General features: G+C 44.4%; 1 protein-coding gene across 11 annotated transcripts in view; it reads left to right on the top strand.

Annotated features, from left to right (window-relative positions):
• KCNH1 (potassium voltage-gated channel subfamily H member 1) overlaps nt 1-20,930 on the top strand; it is a 436,746-nt gene that overhangs the window by 105,349 nt on the left and 310,467 nt on the right. For 7 of the 11 annotated variants that reach the window (XM_056568217.1, XM_056568215.1, XM_056568214.1 and 4 more), the window contains 2 exons: nt 4,330-4,434; nt 7,025-7,417. In XM_056568217.1, the coding sequence (XP_056424192.1) occupies nt 4,330-4,434; nt 7,025-7,417 (498 nt within the window). Of the gene's footprint in view, nt 1-2,284; nt 2,860-4,329; nt 4,435-7,024; nt 7,418-20,930 lie in introns of those variants that run through there. The other 4 variants (XM_056568221.1, XM_056568220.1, XM_056568218.1 and 1 more) reach the window with 2 other exon arrangements.

Raw genomic sequence — 20,930 nt, 5'->3', positions numbered from 1 at the left:
GCGGAATTCCGCGGGAATTCCGCAGTGTGACCATACCCTCAAAAGTATGCAACGGCACAGAGTCAGCTTTGTCCTGCTACTTTAACTTTGGCTTCTGGTGCAGGCATCATATCTCTGTATGACGCTGCCTTCACCGATATCTCAGACGATGAGCCACTGGGAGCTGATCGCGGGGGAACAATGGAGAGGTGAGTGCTTTTTTTGTTTTTTTACTATATGGGGCACAGAGGGGGCCTAATACAATATGGGGGTACAAAAGGGACCTATTACTATATGGGGGCAGTGTAGAGGCCTACTACTATATGGGGTACAAAAGGGACCTATTACTATATGGGGGCAGTGTAGAGGCCTACTACTATATGGGGGCACAAAGGATGTCTATTTCTATATGATATGGGGCACAGGGAAGGCCTATTACTATATGGGGCACAGAGGGGGCCTAATACTAAATGTAGGGCACAGGAGGGGCTTAATACTATATGGGTATGGGGGCCTACTACTATATAGGGGCAGTGTGTGGGACTTATTACTATATGAACTTACTACTATATGAAGGCACAGAGGGGACCTAATTCCAAATGGGTGCAGAAAAAGGTGCCTAATACTATCTAGGAGTAGTAAAGGGGCCTAACTACTATATGTGGGCAGTATGGAGCCTAACTACTACATGAAGCTCAGAGAGACCCCTCTTGATGTTTGGGGGGTACCGAAAGGCCTAACTACCACACTGTGTGCACAGTCATTAGGCAAGTGAGTATTTTGACTATATCATCGTTTTATGCATATTTTCCAACTCCAAGCTGTGTAAACTTAAATGCTTATTGAATTTAACCGTTTCAGGTGATGTGTATTTGAGTAATGAGGGATGGTGTGGCCTAAAGAGATGAACACCCTATATCAAGGTGTGCATAATTATTAGGCAGCTTCTTTACCTCATGCAAAATGGGCCAAAAAAGAGATTTAACTGTTTGCTACACCCATATTTTAATAATAATATTAAAGAATGAGCCTCATACAGGCCAGTATAAGAAGAAATAAAAAAGTTATAGGGGTCAGAATAGGACAAAATTTCCTCCGCATATGTGTATCTTGTGATGTAACTTATTTATAATTAATTATGCAAATGAGCATGGCCAATATTTTTTGGCAAGAAAAAAGGCAAGAAAGCTATGAGTTGTTAAAAAAAAAAAATTACAATTAGACTTAAAAAAAAAAAAAATTTGCTAGTTGGACCTTTTCAGGTTGAAGATGGACTCAGGATCCACTTATAAACCTACTGCCAGTTTTAAGAAGACACTTTCTTCAAGCTACAGGAAAATGTCTCCATCTGTCAAGAAGACCATGATTATTATACAGGACAATGCTCCATCGCACACTTCTAAGTACTCCACTGTGTGGCTAGCCAGCAAAGGCCTTACAGACGAAAAAATAAAGACATGGGGGAGATCTATCAAAACCTGTCCAGAGGAAAAGTTGCTGGGTTGCCCATAGCAACCAATCAGATCGCTTCTTTCATTTTTGAAAGGGCCTCTGTAAAATGAAAGAAGCGATCTGATTGGTTGCTATGGGCAACTCAGCAACTTTTCCTCTGGACAGGTTTTGATGAATCTCCCCCCATGGCCTCTCCCTCATCTGACCTAAACCCTATTGAGCACGTGTGGGCCCTTCATAACCTGTAGATTTACAATGAAGGAAAACATTAACCTCTCTGGACAGTGTCTGGGAGGCTGCACAAAAAGTTGATGAAGAAACTGACATAAAAGTCTTATGACTGCTATTGAAAAGAAGCAGAAGGGCGGCCATATTGATCACTGATTTATTTAATATAATGAAAAACATCCAAACGAAAGAAAATTGTAAGGAAGCTGCACTCACCCTCGAGATTCTTGACAAAAAAGTAGCCTTATTGAAGTGTCTTCCAAGGAGGCAAAAAGGAGTTGGATGAGTGGGGAGCGAGAGACACAGCTCTCAGGTGCGGGGGCGTATCACTACATGACAACTAGTTTTACGTAACGAAGACGCTTCTTCCGGTCAGTAGTACTGCACTGTCTTTGTGACGTGAAACTAGTTGTCATGTAGTGATACGCCCCCGCACCTGAGAGCTGTGTCTCTCGCTCCCCACTCATCCAACACCTCTTTGCCTCCTTGGAAGACACTTCAATAAGGCTACTTTCTTGGCAAGAATCTTGAAGATGAGTGTGAGGTGCAGGGCAGATGTTACCCTAGGGGCAGATGGCATTAACCCCTTGTGTTCGTGACGCCAGGGTGTGGTTTAGACTCAACCTCTCCAAGGTATACCGCTGGATCCTGGGCTAGGCACGGGTGCAATGAAGACACCGACGCCAAGTTACGGACAATGGTAGCTTTACTGAGGATAGACAGTTGTTACAGTCTATGCAGTACAGCTAGGGCCCAAGGAGGTGACCAGTGACACAGAGACCTCGCAGGCTTGCTGGGACTTGTAGTTGGACAGGTGAATTTATTGCAGGCCACGCTGGGTAGACAGAAGACTTGACTTGACTGACAGGATGGTGACTTTATCTTACTTGCACTTGACTTGTGGCTGCAGGACTTGCCTTGAGGCCTCCACTCCTCTGGCACGACTACTTTAGGCACGACTTTACTAGACCTCAGCAGGAAGCAAGAGAGAGAAGCTCCACCCAGGGATTATATGGGGGAGACTAGCAGAGAGACCATAGGTCACTCTGGTGGTTAGCTGGTCACTGGTACCTCCTGGGTAACAATCACATGGTACATTTTTATTAAAGGCATAACACATCTTTTAATATACAACAAATGGGGAAACAACTACAGGGGGCCCTGGGACAATGATTGACACTGCCTGACAGGACAGGAAAGGTACGGGGCAACACCATCCCGTACTGGGCCACCACAAGTGCAGCTTCCGTACAATTTTCTGTTGTTTGGATGTTTTTCGTTTGAACCTCTAGCTACATTGTGTAGTATGCCAGCACCCCCTTCCAGCTACGGAGTACAGAGACTATGCTATACACAGGGAAATAGGTGTTGTGCGCGCCATAGGTGCAGTGCCTGATTACCGCAGTGTCTTTTGCTTTTGTTTATTTAATATAATGTTTTAAATGTGACAAATGTTTTTTCGTACATTTTGAGTTGTTTGATTTTTATTCTCACTTTAACAGACAAATATAAATTGTGAGATTAGAAATTTTGAATGTTTTATTAAAGGGGTTCTCCACTGCCCCCAGCGTCCGGAAGATTTTGTTCCGAACGCTGGGTGCGGGCTTCCGAATGCTGGGTCATGATGTCATGGCCACGCCCCTCATGATGTCACACCACACCCCTCAATGCAAGTCTATGGGAGGGGGCGTGGCAGCTGCCACGCCCCCTCCCATAGACTTGCATTGAGGGGGTGTGGCATGATGTCACTAGGGGAGTGACCGTGACGTCATGACCCCCGCAGCCAGCATTCGGAACAAAATGTTCTGAACGACGGGTCAGTGGAGAACCCCTTTGAGGCTAGTTTCACACTGCTGCTATGTTAGAGCACAACAGGCACCGCTGGGTCCCGATGGATCCCAGTAATTTTCTAGGGTGCCGTCGGGTGTCCATTATTTTGGAGGGGTTGAGCGGAGAAAAATGCCGGGCATGCAGTAGTTTTTTCTCCACTCAACTCCCATCATTTCGTAATGGAACTCCCTTCAGCGGAGCTTAGCGGCAGTGTGAGAGTAGCCTAAGTTGCATAATAATTCTGCACACTAATAGTTGCCCAATAATTGTGCACACATATATAATCTCCCAAGAATGCCAAAGCCTAACTCTTACTTTAAGAAAAATATTCAGGTTTAAAAGGGTTATCCAGAAATAGAAAAACAGAGCTAAATTCTTTCAAAAACTGCTCCCTGTCTGTCTCCAGGTTGGGTGTGGTTCTGCAGCTCCGTTCCATTGAAATGAATAGAGCCAAGTTGCAATACCACACACAACCTGAGGACAGACGTGGAGCTGTTTTTGAAAGAAATTAGCTCTGTTTTTCTATTTCTGGATAACCCCATTAAGGTTTATTTTTGGGCATTTTGGATTGACAGAGAGCACTGCAGTTGTTCAATAATACAATTGAAAACACAACTTGCTTTATAATTGTGCACACAGTATATATGGGGGCGTAAAGGGGGCGGACGGCTATGTTGAGGCACAGAGGGGCTTTACTACTATATTGGGGGCACAGAGAGGCCTAATACTATATGGGGACACAATGTGGGCACTATTACTGTGTGGGGCCATATAGATGAAGAGTTTGTAAAGAAATGAGGATTATGCTGGAGCGAGGAGCCTAAAATGTTTGTCTGGCAGATTCTGCGTAGACAAGTCTTGGCCGGGAGAAGTCTTCATGATGGCCTGGGCCGGGTGGAACAGAAAAGGAAAAGTGAACAACTCCGATCAGAAAAGATGTCCCCTGTGAGTCCCTGGATGTAACTGTAATCACTTATACAGTCTGCAGAGCCTGTGTACAGCTGGTATCTACTTCTGTATGTGGGAATATTGGTCTCTGTATATTAGATTTTATTTTGTAACACTATAGCAGTATCAGTCAGAAGTAATGGTAGTGGTCATGGTGTGGTGGTATTATTTTTCCCTTATTCTGTAAATCACATTTATAACAAATTGTCTTAGTGATATTAAAGTTACATATGTAAATAAATGTTGTAGAGGCTGTAGAAGCAAAATGAAGCAAAATCTGTAATAAAGACCTATGAAGAACATATATTTTTTTTTGCCCCATAAGTTCCCAGCAAGAATTAAAAAGACTATATTCCTGAGGAAAGGAAAATGGTCTCTGCGATATTATTTAACTATTTGTGTAGAAGGCCCTCGGGAAAAATAAAAAGCCTCCTAGTGTACGTTAAAATGTGAAAACTTTCATAACTGGACAATGCCATAATAGGCATTTAACCCATTAGTTGCTGTGATCCACACTCACCAGGGCTGGCAATATATTAGATGGCATCATGTGAAGAATTTTCATTTGGGGTTATGCCCCCTCTATCATAACTCATTGGCTCCTCTTGATCGTGTCACTGGTGCTAATGTGCATAGAAGGAGGCTTTGTCAAGGGGAACTCCCCTGGAAAACATTTTATTTTTTTTAAATCAACTGGTGCCAGAAAGTTAAACAAAATGACTTCTATTTAAAAATCTTAATTCTTCCAGTACTTATCAGCTGCTGTATGCTTCACAGGAAGTTCTTTTCTTTTTGAATTTCCTCTCTGTCTGACCACAGTGCTCTCTGCTGACACCTCTGTCCATTTTAGGAACTGTCCAGAGCAGGATAGGTTTGCTATGGGGATTTGCCCCTACTCTAGACAGTTCCTAGAATGGACAGAAGTGTCCGCAGAGAGCACTGTGGTCAGACAGAAAGGAAATTCAAAAAGAAAAGAACTTCCTGTGGAGCATAAAGCAGCTGATAAGTACTGGAAGGATTAAGATTTTTAAATAGAACTAATTTGCAAATCTTTTTAATTTTCTGGCACCAGTTGATTTAAAAAAAATGTTTTCCAGTGGAGTACTCCTTTAACTCCCCAGGTGAAGCTGGGCAAAAGTGAAACGTGCGTTGGGGTTTGGGTGTTCATGAGGCGGGTCATTCATTTGATTGTAATATGTTTTTCTCTACATTATGCATTTGAGCATGCCTTGCCATTTCTCGTGCAATATTACATTAGAATGTTATGTTCATGCTCGATTTGTATGGTCTAGACTGCTGCTTATATATCATTATCACCATGTATGCTTACTGTTAAACCATCGCTTGTTCATTCTTTCTCTCGTGTATAGTGTTACTGCCATCGTTTCTTCATGTGTGAATTTTACCCTGTTTTTATGTTTTATGCTTAATAAAGAATATTGATCATTGTTCTAAATAATATAGTGATGTGTGCTCTTCTTTTTAATCTTCTCAAGGGGGTAAATGGACAGAATCAGCGATTGCCCTGTGCACAGATGAAGGTGAACACAGTACACTTCACTATGCAGGTGTTGGATTCTGCCATTTATCCCTGAAGGAGATAAATATAAACATTAAAAAAAAATAAAGTAAAAAAAAAAATATGGAAAAAAAAGTGTAAAAAAATAACCCATCAAGTGTACTTACACATTGTGTATTTCACATCACAGCAAATTTCATACACATACGTGGTGTCTCCATTCAGGCACTAAAAGGAACATAAAAAGTAACCTAAAATGAAAATATTCATGCAGCTTTATGGTGCATTCACACTACCGGATCTCCACCCCGAAGATATTCCAGGTAGCGGTTTCTTCGGCCACCGAAATCAATCAGCACTAGGACCATGTGGACATGCTCCATCACCATTGATGGCAATGCAGTCCGAACAGAATTCTGACAAAATGAACAGTTTGAAATGGGAATTTCTGCAGCAGAATTTTGCGCCACGGAAATTCTGCCATGTGCACGTGCAGCACAATCCTATTGAAGACAATGGTAGGATGCTGCACTGGAATTTCCAAATGGAATTCCTCCACTTGGAAATTCCATAGTGTGAATGGGCTCCAAGACTCTCTGGATGCTGGTTTGCCATCAAATTTCATCTGAAGTAATGTTCTTCAAACATTTTAGTGTAGACTAAAGGATCTTTTTTTTATAGGTCCCGTTGGTACAATCTCTTTTTGAAAAAGTTTTCTACATTGGGCTACTGTTTGTACCCGCATATGGGTGGTCAACCATAAAGGGTTTAAATCTAATGCAAAACGTGAAGCTCCTGGGCCCCAAATCCAAATCTGTTACAAGGCCCCGGATCTACCATGTGTAATACTGATGTCTTATGTGCCAGAGGAGCATTTGGGCCTTCCCCAGCATTTAAGGACTGTGGGGGACTACTACCTCAATACTGCTATAACTATGCCCCTGGTCATATTTTCTAGAAGTAGTAAATGCATTTAGAAAGGAACTCTAAGTATCAGACTGTTCAGGTCAATGTCATAAATCATTTTACACTCAGACCTACATTAACCCTGCCCTCCATATTTTTTAGGTGCTGCAACTTGGTTCCGAAATTCTTCCGCAATACAAACAAGAAGCACCGAAGACCCCTCCTCATATCATCCTGCATTACTGTGTTTTCAAAACCACCTGGGACTGGGTCATTTTGATATTAACGTTTTACACCGCAATTCTGGTCCCTTACAATGTGTCCTTCAAAACAAAACAGAACAACGTTGCGTGGCTGGTCGTGGACAGCATTGTGGATGTGATATTTCTGGTGGATATTGTACTAAATTTTCACACCACCTTTGTTGGACCTGCTGGGGAGGTCATTTCTGACCCAAAGTTGATACGTATGAACTACTTGAAGACCTGGTTTGTCATCGACCTCTTGTCCTGCTTGCCGTATGATGTCATCAATGCCTTTGAAAATGTGGACGAGGTCAGTGATATTTGAATTCTTTTAAATCTATTTCTTTCTTGAGCTATATATTAAAGGGATATTTCAGTGTCCTTAAAGGGGTACTCCGGTGAAAACCTTTTTTCTTTTAAATCAACTGGTGGCAGAAAGTTAAACATATTTGTAAATTACTTCTATTAAAAAATCTCAATCCTTCCAGTACTTATTAGCTGCTGAATGCTACAGAGTAAATTCCTTTCTTTTTGGAACACTGATGACATCATGAGCACAGTGCTCTCTGCTGACATCTCTGTCCATTTTAGCAACCATGCATAGCAGATGTATGCAAAGGGCAGCATGGTGGCTCAGTGGTTAGCACTGCTGCCTTGCAGGTCTGGGGACTTGGGTTCAAATCCCACTAAGGACAGCAATAAATAAAGCGTTATTATTATTATTATTATTATTATAACGTCAGCAGAGAGAACTGTGCTAGTGATGTCATCAGAGAGAATTTCAAAAAGAAAAGAATTTCCTCTGTAGTATTCAGCAGCTAAAAAGTACAGGAAGGATTAAGATTTTTTATTAGAAGTAATTTACAAATATGTTTAACTTTCTGCCACCAGTTGATTTAAAAGAAAAAAGGTTTTCACCGGAGTACCCCCTTAAAAATTCATATATTGCAGGATCTGTAGAGAAAAAAAAAACTATACTTACCTACCCCCTGTTCACCTGTTGCTGCAGCTACTGTTTGGCTCCTTTTGATCCCCCCAATGTTTGTCCCTACTGCCTGCTTACGTGACAAGTGGTCAGAAGAGGACCTGTCCACTCAGACAGGACACCACTAGAGCCAGTGATTGGCTGAGCGGGAGACAGTGATTGGCTGAGCGGGAAGGTCCTCCTCTGATCTCTCACCTCAGAAGCAGGCAGAAGATACAAGTTTAAGGGGGACCAAAAAGAGGAGGAACAGGAGCTGCAGCAGAACCGTCGGGTAGTTAGAGTTTTTTTTTCCATTTCTTCACATCCCTAGCAATATACAAATTTTTTTTTAAGGACATTTAGATAATTTTCATAGAAGTTAATTCAAGGCCAACTTCATGACCTCACCTTCTGGCCATGACCTTGTTGATGTTACTTACAAACAGGCCAGTACCTATACTTTCTTATTAATAATCCAAATCAGAGATCTTCCTTTGATACACTGGCCCTGATTTACTAAGAGTGTTGTGTAGGTTTCTTTGTGGGTTTTGATTCCCTACAATTTATTTTCCATGTTATTTACTAAGGTTTCCCTACATTTTCCACTTTCCCTACATTTTGCTTTTTTTTTTTACACCTGCTCTGATCTGTCGGGTTTTTCCTCAGCTCAAATCCACCACATTTTCTGTGGAAACCTTAGTAAATATGTTGGGATTTTGTGAAAAAGTCGGGAACACGCCCCTTTTTTGGAGACACACCCCCTTCTCCCAGAGGACACGCCCCCTTTTCGAGTTTTCTAAGCAAAATGGAGAGTTAGTCTGGGTTTTTTTAAATTCTGGCGCAATTTCTGGCGCAAACAGAATTTCTGGTGCAATGCGACAGAATATGGCGCAATGCAACAGAATCTGGCGCACAACCCGACAAAACATGTCGGGTTTGCATTAGTAAATGAGGGCCAGTGTGTGTTACATTATTTCCTTCACCTTTAGGGGATCATACCCCTTTTATGGCTGTTGGCTGAGCGTTCATTTAGCCGACTGGTACTCCACACACACATACATATTCAGTTCAGCTGGAGCGTTCATGTGCTCTTAGTATTAAGGAAGGAATATGTCCCTGCCAGACACCTCTGTTGGTGGCTTATTTCCCTTGAGAATGAAAGGCCCAGATGTTGAAATTCAACTTGCCTCTCTACCAGGGTTGCCACATGGCTGGTATTTTACCCACACAGCTGGTATTTTGGCCACCCTGCCGGTATTTTTATATTAAAAATACCGGCAATGCATTGGCAATGGTATTTATCCAACCAATCCTCCAACTCCCGGAATGCTGCACCATATACTATACCACTGTTTCCCAACCAGAGTGCCTCCAGCTGTTGCAAAACTACAACTCCCAGCATGCCCGGACAGCCGTTGGCTGTCCGGGCATGCTGGGAGTTGTAGTTTTGCAACAGCTGGAGGCACCCCTGGTTGGGAAACACTGACCTATACCATATACTACTATATAGTCCAACATGCTGGGAGTTGTAGTTTTGAAACAGCTGGGGGCACCCCTGGTTGGGAAACACTGACCTATTCTATATACTACTATATAGTCCACCATGCTGGGGGTTGTAGTTTTGCGACAGCTGGGGGCACCCCTGGTTGGGAAACACTGACCTATACTATATACTATATAGTCCAACATGCTGGGAGTTGTAGTTTTGCAACAGCTGGAGGCACCCCTGGTTGGGAAACACTGACCTATACTATATACTACTATATAGTCCACCATGCTGGGGGTTGTAGTTTTGCGACAGCTGGGGGCACCCCTGGTTGGGAAACACTGACCTATACTATATACTACTATATAGTCCAACATGCTGGGAGTTGTAGTAATGCAACAGCTGGAGGCACCCCTGTTTGGGAAACACTGACCTATACTATATACTACTATATAGTCCAACATGCTGGGAGTTGTAGTTTTGCAACAGCTGGGGGCACCCCTGGTTGGGAAACACTGACCTATACTATATACTACTATATAGTCCAACATGCTGGGAGTTGTAGTTTTGCAACAGCTGTAGGCACCCCTGATTGGGAAACACTGACCTATACTATATACTACTATATAGTCCAACATGCTGGGAGTTGTAGTTTTGCAACAGTTGGGGGCACCCCTGGTTGGGAAACACTGACCTATACTATACACTACTATATAGTCCAACATGCTGGGAGTTGTAGTTTTGCGACAGCTGGAGGCACCCCTGGTTGGGAAACACTGACCTATACTATATACTACTATATAGTCCAACATGTTGGGAGTTGTAGTTTTTGTTTGGGGCAGCTTCTGAGCCACAGGCTGTATCAGGGCAGGCTGGGAGTTGTAGTTAATAACTTACTGCAACTCCCGAATTATATATATAAAAAAAAAAAAAAAAAAAAAGCAATCAAAAAATTCACATCAAAACATGTACCAAAAATGGTCCTGTTAAAAACTACAGATCGGGGCGCAAAAAATGAGCCCTCATATAGCCCCGTATAAGGAGAAATAAAAAAGCTTATAGGGGTCAGAATAGGACAACATTTCCCCTGCATATGTGTATCCTGTGATGTCACGCATATATAATTAATTATGCAAATTAGCATGGCCGGTATTTTTTTTTTTGCAAGAAAGGTGGCAACCCTACTCTCTACCCTAACATCATCTGCTGTCAGAAAGGCAGCACATCCCCATACACTATAGATAGTCGGCCATTCGCACTAGTTCTGTATCACCAACACCTTCTCTATGCCGGCCAGGTAGAGGCCCACAAGACACTCTTTTGGGCTCCATCTGACCACTGACACATTTAGCATATACAAATGTTCCGATGTTCACGCTTAAAGGGGTATTCTACTCGAATTCACGCTTAAAGCGGTACTCCACTGGAAACCATTGGTGCCAGAAAGTTAAACAGATTTGTAAATTACTTCTATTAAAAAAAAATCTTAATCCTTCCAGTACTTATCAGCTGATGTTATGATCCACAGAAGGTTCTTTTATTTTTGAAATTCCTTGTGTCTGACCACACTGCTCTCTGCTGACACCTCTGTCCATTTTAGGAACTGTCCAGAGCAGTATAGGTTTTCTATGGGGATTTGCTTGTACTCTGGACAGTTCCTAAAATGGACAGAGGTGTCAGCAGAGAGCACTGTGGTCAGGCAGAAAGTAAATTCAAAAAGAAAAGAACTTCCTGTGGATCATAACAGCAGCTGAAGGTACTGGAAGGATTAAGATTTTTTTTTTTATAGAAGTCATTTACAATATCTGTTTTTCTTTCTGGAACCAATTGATAAAAAAAAAAAAAAAAAAAAATGTTTTCCAGTGGAGTACCCCTTTAATGGTAAAAGAAAAGAACTTCCTGTGGATCATACAGCAGCTGATAAGTAGAGATGAGCGAACTTACAGTAAATTCGATTCCTCACGAACTTCTCAGCTCGGCGGTTGCTGACTTTTCCTGCTTAAATTAGTTCAGCTTTCCGGTGCTCCGGTGGGCTGGAAAAGGTGGATACAGTTCTAGGAAAGAGTCTCCTAGGACTGTATCCACCTTTTCCAGCCCACGGGAGCACCGGAAAGCTGAACTAATTTATGCAGGAAAAGTCATCAACCGCCGAGCCGAGAAGTTCGTGACGAATCGAATTTACTGTAAGTTCGCTCATCTCTACAGATAAGTACTGGAAGGATTAAGATTTTTTTTTTTTTTTTTAATAGAAGTAATTTACAAAATCTGTTTATCTTTCTGGAACCAATTGATTTAAAAAATAAAAAATAAAAAATGTTTTCCAGTGGAGCACCCCTTTAATGTAGTGGTAAAACGTGATGCGAATAGCCAACGCCTCATCCCCTTCGAGGACCCTGAGTGTGGGAAGATGGTTTGACATTGGCTGAGGAGCGTTTACCTTTATCCATTAATACTCCGCCAGACATGGCTGTAATTTTCCTAAGGCCATTTCCGCTAAAGTGCCCCAAATTATTGTGTTTGGAAAACATTGCTGGGGTTGCGGGGCGAGGGTATCACTCACAGCTTGATGAATAGATATTTTGCCGTTCCCGTGTTTGGAGTTTGTGTCCTGTTTAATGAGACGTTCACGACGCCCGAGCACTGAGATGGTTTCTTCTTGAGTGATTTTGAAAGATGCAACTTTATACGAATATCTGACTCGGTTAATCGCTGGGTATAATAGCCGCAGGGAGAAGGAGGGGGCCCCGGCCATTAGTTTCTGGTGCGCTGATCAGGGTCCTGATTGTAATGAAGCATCTAAAGATCATTTATATATGAAAAATCCCAAATTATCAGTCCCCGAAATATCCCGAAATAATAGTCTTCATGTACAGAGATACTGATTTCCAAGCTCTGAGGGAAGGCTCGGCCATACTGGTGGACATAAAAACCAATATAGTTTAAAGGGGTACTCCGGCCCTAGACATCTTATCCCCTATCCAAAGCATAGGGGATAAGATGTCTGATTGCGGGGGGTCCTGTCGCTGGGGCACCCCAGACATCCGGTGCACGGACAGGCCAGATGACTGGCAATGCGGGCTGGAGGCTCGTGACGTCACAGCCGCGACCTGATTGTGACGTCACAGCCACGCCCCCCTCAATGCAATTCTATGGGAGGGTGCGTGACGGCCGTCACGCCCCCTCCCATAGAACTGCATTGAGGGGGCGTGGCCGCGACGTCACGAGCCTCCAGCGTGGAGCAGCTGTGACGTCACGAGCCTCCAGCGCTGCACCCGATGCTCTAAACCAGTGGTCTTCAACCTGCGGACCTCCAGATGTTGCAAAACTGCAACTCCCAGCATGCCCGGACAGCCATCGGCTGTCCGGGCATGCTGGGAGTTGTAGTTTTGAAACATCTGGAGGTCCGCAGGTTGAAGACCCCTTCTCTAAACGAACGTCAGGTGCAGCAGGGAGATCGTGGGGGTCCCCAGCCTCGGGACCCCCCACAAGCAGACATCTTATCCCCTATCATTTGGATAGGGGATAAGATGTCTACCGCTTTAAAGGAGTAGTCCAGTTAAGGAAATGTTATCCCTCATTCAAAGGATAGGAAATAAGTGTCTGATCATGGGGGTCCGATCACTGGGACCCCTGTGATCTTCTGCCTGGTGCCCCGGCTCTCCCAATGCACGGAGCTGTGACGATCACTGCACATCTGTACGGGAGAGTGGGATATACATGAGTACAGCGCTTTGCCTCTTCCATAGAGATAAATGGAGGACGCGTGCCGACCTCCGCTCCGTGCACAAGGAGAGCCGGAGTGCAGTGCAGGGGATCGCAGGGAATCCCAGCGGTCGGACCCCCCCCCCTTCATCAGACACTTATACATTTTCCTAAACTGGAGTACTCCTTTAATCACAGCCTTCGGGCTGTCCGGGGGTTGCTGGGAGTTGTAGTTTTGCAACAGCTGGAGGCACACCGGTTGGGAAACGCTGCTCTATCACATGAATAGGCAATCAATATAACATCAGCGGGGGTCTGACCCCAGCTGCTTCATACAGCTGATCGGTGGTGGTGTTGGGATGTGGAATCCCGCCAATCACGTTATTGGTCTGTCTGCAGGATAGGCTGATTCATTTCCTAAAATAGTGTTTTTTAGTTTTTTTTATCTGGCCTTTTTTTTTTTCCGCCAGTATTTTTCTCATGAAAATTTTTAATTTTTCATTATGTGATTGAAGGATTTCTATTGAAGAATGTAGGTAAAAAAAATTATTATAATTATTATTATTTTTTTTTCTCCACTGAAGTCTATGGGAGAAAAAAATGCCACAAAATTGGGGGGGAAAAAAAGGGAATGCTACGATTTAAAAAAAAACTGCCACTGAGAATAAAATCGCCACAAAAGTGGGGAAAAAATGGCAAAAACAACATAAAGTGACTCCCAGCTAACATCTGGCTGCATACAGACCCTGCTGCTCTCCTTGGGGCTCGGGAGTTATGAGAGTTGTGGTTTTGCAACAACTGGACAGCCATGGGTTTGGCAACACTTAGGCTGGGTTCACACTACGGTTTGTCATTACGGTTCCTGTATACGGCTGGGAGGAGGGGTGGGGCGGGGCTTAATCGCGGCGCCCGCACTCAGCCGTATTCGGGAACCGTAGTTAATGTATTTCTATGAGCCGACCGGAGTGAACCGGAACCTCCGGTTGGCTGCTTTTTCGGCCGTATGCGGTTTCCCGACCGCAAGCAAACACGTGGTCGTGGCCCATGGCTGTCCGGGCATGCTGGGAGTTGTAGTTTTGCAACATCTGGAGGTCTGCAGGTTGAAGACCACTGGCTTAGAGCATCGGGTGCAGCGCTGGAGGCTCGTAACGTCACAGCTGCTCCGTCAGTGGTAGTTTTGGTCGACCACGTTTTTGCTTGCGGTCGGGAAACCGCATACGGCCGAAAAAGCAGCCAACCGGAGGCTGCGGTTCACTCCGGTCGGCTCATAGAAATACATTAACTACGGTTCCCGAATACGGCTGAGTGCGGGCGCCGCGATTAAGCCCCGCCCACCACTCCTCCCAGCCGTATACGGGAACCGTAATGACAAACCGTAGTGTGAACCCAGCCTTAGAGGAGACACAGCTGCTGTCCTTGATGCTAGAGCAGTGGTCTTCAACCTGCGGACCTCCAGATGTTTCAAAACTACCACTCCCAGCATGCCCCGACAGCCGATGGCTGTCCGGGCATGCTGGGAGTTGTAGTTTTGCAACATCTGGAGGCCCGCAGGTTGAAGACCACTGTGCTAGAGCATGATGAGAGTTGTAGTTTTGCAGCATCTTGACAGCCATGGGTTGGAATACACTGCCATAGAGGAGACCCTGCTGCTGTCCTTTGTGCCAGGGCATGATAGGAGTTGTAGTTTTGCAACAACTGGACAGCCATGGGTTGGGCAACACTGTCTTAGAGGAAACCCTGCTGCTTTCCTTGGTGCTAGGGCATGATGAGGGTTGTAGTTTTGCAATATCTGGAGAGCCATAGGTTGGGGAACAGGGAATTAGAGGAGACGCGGCTGCTGTCCTGGGTGTTAGGGCATGATGAGGGTTGTAGTTTTGCAACAACTGAACAGCCATGGGTTGGGGAATATTTTATTAGAAGAGACCCTCCTACTGACCATGGTGCTAGAGCATGATGAGAATTGTAGTTCTGCAACACCTGGAGAGCCATAGGTCGGGGAACAGTGAATTAGAGGAGACCCTCCTGCTGTCCTTGGTGTTAGGGCACGATGAGGGTTATGGTTTTGCAACAACTAGACGTCTATGGGTTGGAGAACACTTTATTAGAGGAGACACTGCTGTTTTCCTTGATGCTAGAGCATGATGAGAGTTGTAGTTTTGCAACAACTGGACAGCCATGAGTTTGGCAACACTTTATTAGAGGAGACACTGCTGTTGTCCTTGATGCTAGAGCAGTGGTCTTCAACCTGCGGACCTCCAGATGTTTCAAAACTACCACCGATGGCTGTCCGGGCATGCTGGGAGTTGTAGTTTTGCAACATCTGGAGACCCACAGGTTGAAGACCACTGTGCTAGAGCATGATGAGAGTTGTAGTTTTGCAACAACTTGACAGCCATGGGTTGGAATACACTGCCTTAGAGGAGACCCTGCTGCTGTCCTTTGTGCCAGGGCATGATAGGAGTTGTAGTTTTGCAACAACTGGACAGCCATGGGTTGGACAACTCTATCTTAGAGGAAACCCTGCTGCTGACCTTGGTGCTAGAGCATGATGAGGGTTGTAGTTTTGCAACAACTGGACAGCCATTGGTTGAGGAATATTTTATTAGAAGAGACCCTCCTGCTGACCATGGTGCTAGGGCATGATGAGAGTTGTAGTTCTGCAACACCTGGAGAGCCATAGGTTGGGGAACAGTGAATTAGAGGAGACGCGGCTGCTGTCCTGGGTTTTAGGGCATGATGAGGGTTATGGTTTTGCAACAACTAGACATCTATGGGTTGGAGAACACTTTATTAGAGGAGACACTGCTGTTTTCCTTGATGCTAGAGCATGATGAGAGTTGTAGTTTTGCAACAAATGGACAGCCATGAGTTTGGCAACACTGTCTTAGAGGAAACCCTGCTGCTGACCTTGGTGCTAGAGCATGATGAGAGTTGTAGTTTTGCAGCAACTAGACAGCCTTGGGTTGGAATACACTGCCTTAGAGGAGACACTGCTGTTTTCCTTGATGCTAGAGCATGATGAGGGTTGTAGTTTTGCAACAACTGGACAGCCATGAGTTTGGCAACACTGTCTTAGAGGAAACCCTGCTGCTGTCCATGGTGCTAGAGCATGATGAGGGTTGTAGTTCTGCCACACCTGGAGAGCCATAGGTTGGGGAACAGTGAATTAGAGGAGACCCTCCTGCTGTCCTTGGTGCTCGTGCATGATGAGAGTTGTAGTTTTGCAACAACTAGACATCCATGGGTTGGAGAACACTTTATTAGAGGAGATCCGGCTGCTGTCCTTGGTGCTTAAATTCTCAGTCCTCATACTGACTGCCGGCAACTAACAAAGCACCAACATTTCTCCTTGAGCTGAGCGTATGGTGACTTCTCTTCCATTCTTGCTTATTTTCTCTCTAGGGGTCCAGCACAATTTCACAGGTCCAGCCGGTCTATTGACTACACATTATACCGGTCCGGCTTGTTGGGGGGGGGGGGGGGGAGCGGACGTTTGCTTAGCAAATATTTCTCCTCCACTTATGAAATTGTCATTTGATGACCGTAGCGGGAGATCTGCAGAACATTTCGGCATTGTACTTGGCAGAATGTCTCTAACCTCAGCCCAGGATATTGGCAAAACCATTATTTTACCTTGTTCCTGTTCTCTCCCATTTCTGTAATATTATTATGTGACTAGTGCACACGGTAATACTACGGATCTGTGTCTTACCGCATCCCTAGACTGCCATGTGCCCTCACTGTACTTGTCAGGCATGGTATGCGGTATTATGAAGGGATCCCCTTAGTATCACTAGAACGGTGCAGCACAGAGGCACCATATGGCGGCACACTAAGTGCCTGTGCGTCTGCAATGCCCTGCAGCTGTATTTATTCCATGCACACGGCTTTGTGGATAAACCCTGGTATCAGCTGTAAGGCAGTGTTTTTTTACAACCAGTGTGCCTCCAGCTGTTGCAATACTACAACCCCCAGCATGCCCATACAGCCAAAGGCAAGCTGGTTGGAGTTGCCACCTTTCTTGCAAAACAAAAAAATACCGGCCATGCTAATTTGCTTAATTAATTATATATGCATGACATCACAGGAAGCTCCACCCATGTCCTGTCACGTACCAGCCCAGCAACGGCAAATTAACCCCTCAGCCTCTGGAGTCTGGAGGTAATGGCCCAGGGGGATCAAAGGGGGGATTGAAATGGCCCAGGGGGGTCAGTTGGGGATTGAAATGGCTCAGACGGAAGCAATTAAAATGGCACAGGGGGATGGGGGGTGTCAATTAAAATGGTATGGGGGAGATCAGAAGGGGGAATTGAAATGACACAGGGCCCCTGTGCCATTTCAGTCACCCCCCACCCGATCCTCCTGTACCATTTTAATTGACACCCCCCCATCCCACTTCTGCCATTTTAATTGACCCCCCCCCCCAATTCCCCTGTGCCATTTTAATTGAGGGGGGGGGGGCAATTAAAATGGTACAGGGGATTGAGGGGTTTGGGTGTTAATTAAAATGGCACAGGGGGATCAGGGGTATTCTAATTAAACTTTAAATTTTAATTGATTAAACCCCACAACACCATCCACACCGGTCCCCACCCCACTTCACCCCACCATAATACCATTAATACATTGACCCCCTCCCTTCTTCATTTCTCCGCTGGCACCACGGTCTAGAGAGCTGCCTGTACCTCGCCGTAAGACAACGTCACTCATCACTGCCGCAGCTCACTAATCTAAAGTGAGCGGCGGCGGCTTCTGCGCTGCACCGGGGGACGGCGGGTAGGGGAAAATTTTTAATGTTGCCAGCTGAGAAGGGCACTGTGCGCTCCTTAATGTAAAATATTCATCATCTAGCAGTAAACGGGATTTAACCAATCAAATGTGGGCCCTCTCTCTCTCCATGGGCCTTATTCTGGCTGCATGACTGAGTACTCAAGGCCCTGGTGGGTAAAGCTATCAATATACATAAGAAAACTGTCCACTGGATGCTTGCTTGGCCGACAGCTCTCTCTCCTGATCCCCACTAACATGCACACTTAAGTCGGCTGAGCGTGCATGTTTTCTGAAATCAGAGACACTGCCATACACCTGTTACCAAAAGGAGCCCAACATGCCGATCCCTGTCATCTGGCATTAGAGGAAAGTAAGTAAGCCCCATACACATTAGAAATTCGTCTGGTCTCACTGAAATCGGCAGGTTTGACTGATACTTACCTAATATGTATAGCTTAAAAGGGTACTCAAGCATGTCAAAACTAGTATAAAGGAAAAGTGATATATATGGTCATTGCAGTTAAGAAAAGGCCGAACCTGCTAAAAGAGGCACTCCTACAACTTTATTTTCCTTATGAATAAGATACATTTTCCTTTCTTTAATCAAAAATGGTTTTTAAGTAAATTAGTATAAGCCTTGTCCCTGTTTGTGGACTGGTTGGCAAAAACATTCTAAAAGTTTGTCACAAAGTATTTTTACAGCGTACCCGTAATATTACAGAAAAAAAAATTATGCTTATGTGTGTTACTCAATAGGTCATGCAGAGGCTTTACATGTCTTTTTATGTGTCTAGCTTCTGTATTTGGCTCACAAATCCCTCCGTTCTGCTGCTCACTCATTCTGACATCCACTGCTCAGGAAGGGGCGTTTCCGAGGCAAGCACTGAGCCCGCCCTCACTCACCATACATTCCCTTCCTCCCTGAGTCTGCTGTGCTGTGCTTAATCTGTTCATCCAATCACTGCAGGCTGCTCTGTAACCACCTCCTCTCCGTTTTCATGCTGCAGTCTGATAGCATAGGAGTGAGCACAGAGGGGAAAAAATAGCTTTTTTTTTTTTTTTTTACAAGCCCTAATTTTTAAAAAGAGGAGGTGAAATTTTCGGATAAAGTACAGTGATCCCTCAACTTACAATGGCCTCAACATACAATAGTTTCAACATACAATGGTCTTTTCTGGACCATTGTAACTTGAAACCAGACTCAACATACAATGTACAGACAGTCCAGATCGGTGAAATGTGTAAATCGCTGGAAGAACTGACCAATCAGAATGGACATTCACTGGTAAAACCCCTGTATTACTGAAGTGCATGCACTGACTGGTGTCTGGTAGCACCCCCTACAGTACAGGGAGGTATTACATGTTCTGTACTCTTTACCTGTGCCAGGGTTAGCTGCTCATTTGGACACCAGGTGAGGGCGGCTCCATGATACTTTTTTAGGACACTGTGTTTACTGTACAGGACCCTGAAGAAGCTCCTGTCCTCTACATAGACCAGCATTTCCGTACCAGGGTGCCTCCAGCTGTTGCAAAACTACAACTCCCAGCATGCCCGGACAGCCGAAGGCTGTCCGGGCATGCTGGGAGTTGTAGTTTTGCAACAGCTGGAGGCACCCTGGTTGGGAAACACTGACATAGACAGTGATTACAGCTCCCAGCAGATCTTTCTTACTTTTATATATAAGGATTTGCTTTATCTATATTAGTTATCTACTTATTTTTCTTTAATCCTCACTTTTTAATATTTTTGGATGACATTTTGGGGCTTCAGAACCAATTACCAGGTTTCCACAGAGTTCTGGTTTCAACATACAATGGTTTCAACATACAATGGTCGTCCTGGAACCGATTCATATTGTAACTTGAGGGACCAGTGTATATTAAAAATATTTATATTTTTTCAAGACGTACAACATATAACAAGTTTTTGATCCTGACCGCGGCCATTTAAGCTTATAACGTTATTTGCCCTACGAATAATATACGTTTTTACCCTTCTAGAGTCAAATAGAAATGATTTTATAAGTAAAGTACTGAAACATGAGCCGGTCCCTGTGTGTGGACCGATTGGTGGAATAGATAGTCCCCTATAAAGTTGTCATCTCTGCAGTTTTCAGCATCTGACTTTATTTGACCTATGAATAAGATACATTTTCCCTCCTATAATCAAACAGAAATGCGGAGATATGAGGCAAATGACAAGTGACAGTCGCCTTAATGGCTTTTTCCTTGTAATTTATTCCTCGGCACCTCGTGTAGGGTTTTCCTGTGGTGTATTGGCATGGAGATGGCTGGGAGTCATGCGGCAGCAGTAAGCATTGTGTCACATCTGATAACATGAGATTGTGCTGAACATTAAGATGTGAACAACTAGGGGACATTTCAAAGTGATTCGTCCTTTTGTTTCAGTGAAATTCACGACCGTCCTTCCCCTGCCGCGTTGCTCGTTTCGTTTTGCCGGGAGCAGAGGAGCCATTGTTAGGCTAAGAATAGGAATATGAGCATGGAATACATGAGCACTATCTTTCCTATATTGTCAAACATGTCATGTTATACGTCTTAGCATATACAGTACATTTAGATTTCCTGCAGCTCCCGCTATAACTGCATAACCTTGCTCCCGCTATAACTGCATACTGTTTAACGATAGAGTCCAATGTATAAACAGTGTGAAGTAAACACCGAAGCTCCCCCTAGAGGTGGCTACAGGATGTCTGCTTGATACAGTAGTCCCTCAAGTTACAATATTAAAGGAGTTCTCTAAGCTAAAACTTTTAACCCCCGCTGTGCCCGGGCTGTAAAACTATACATAATAAACTTTCACTTACCTGCCTACGATCCCCCGTTGTTCTGATATCGCCGTCCTGCTTAGAGATGAGTGAACTTACAGTAAATTTGA

The sequence above is a fragment of the Hyla sarda genome, chromosome 3 (genome assembly GCF_029499605.1).
Source record: "Hyla sarda isolate aHylSar1 chromosome 3, aHylSar1.hap1, whole genome shotgun sequence".
NCBI classification, from domain to species: Eukaryota; Metazoa; Chordata; class Amphibia; order Anura; family Hylidae; genus Hyla; species Hyla sarda.
This window is presented reverse-complemented; position numbering and strand designations above follow the sequence as displayed.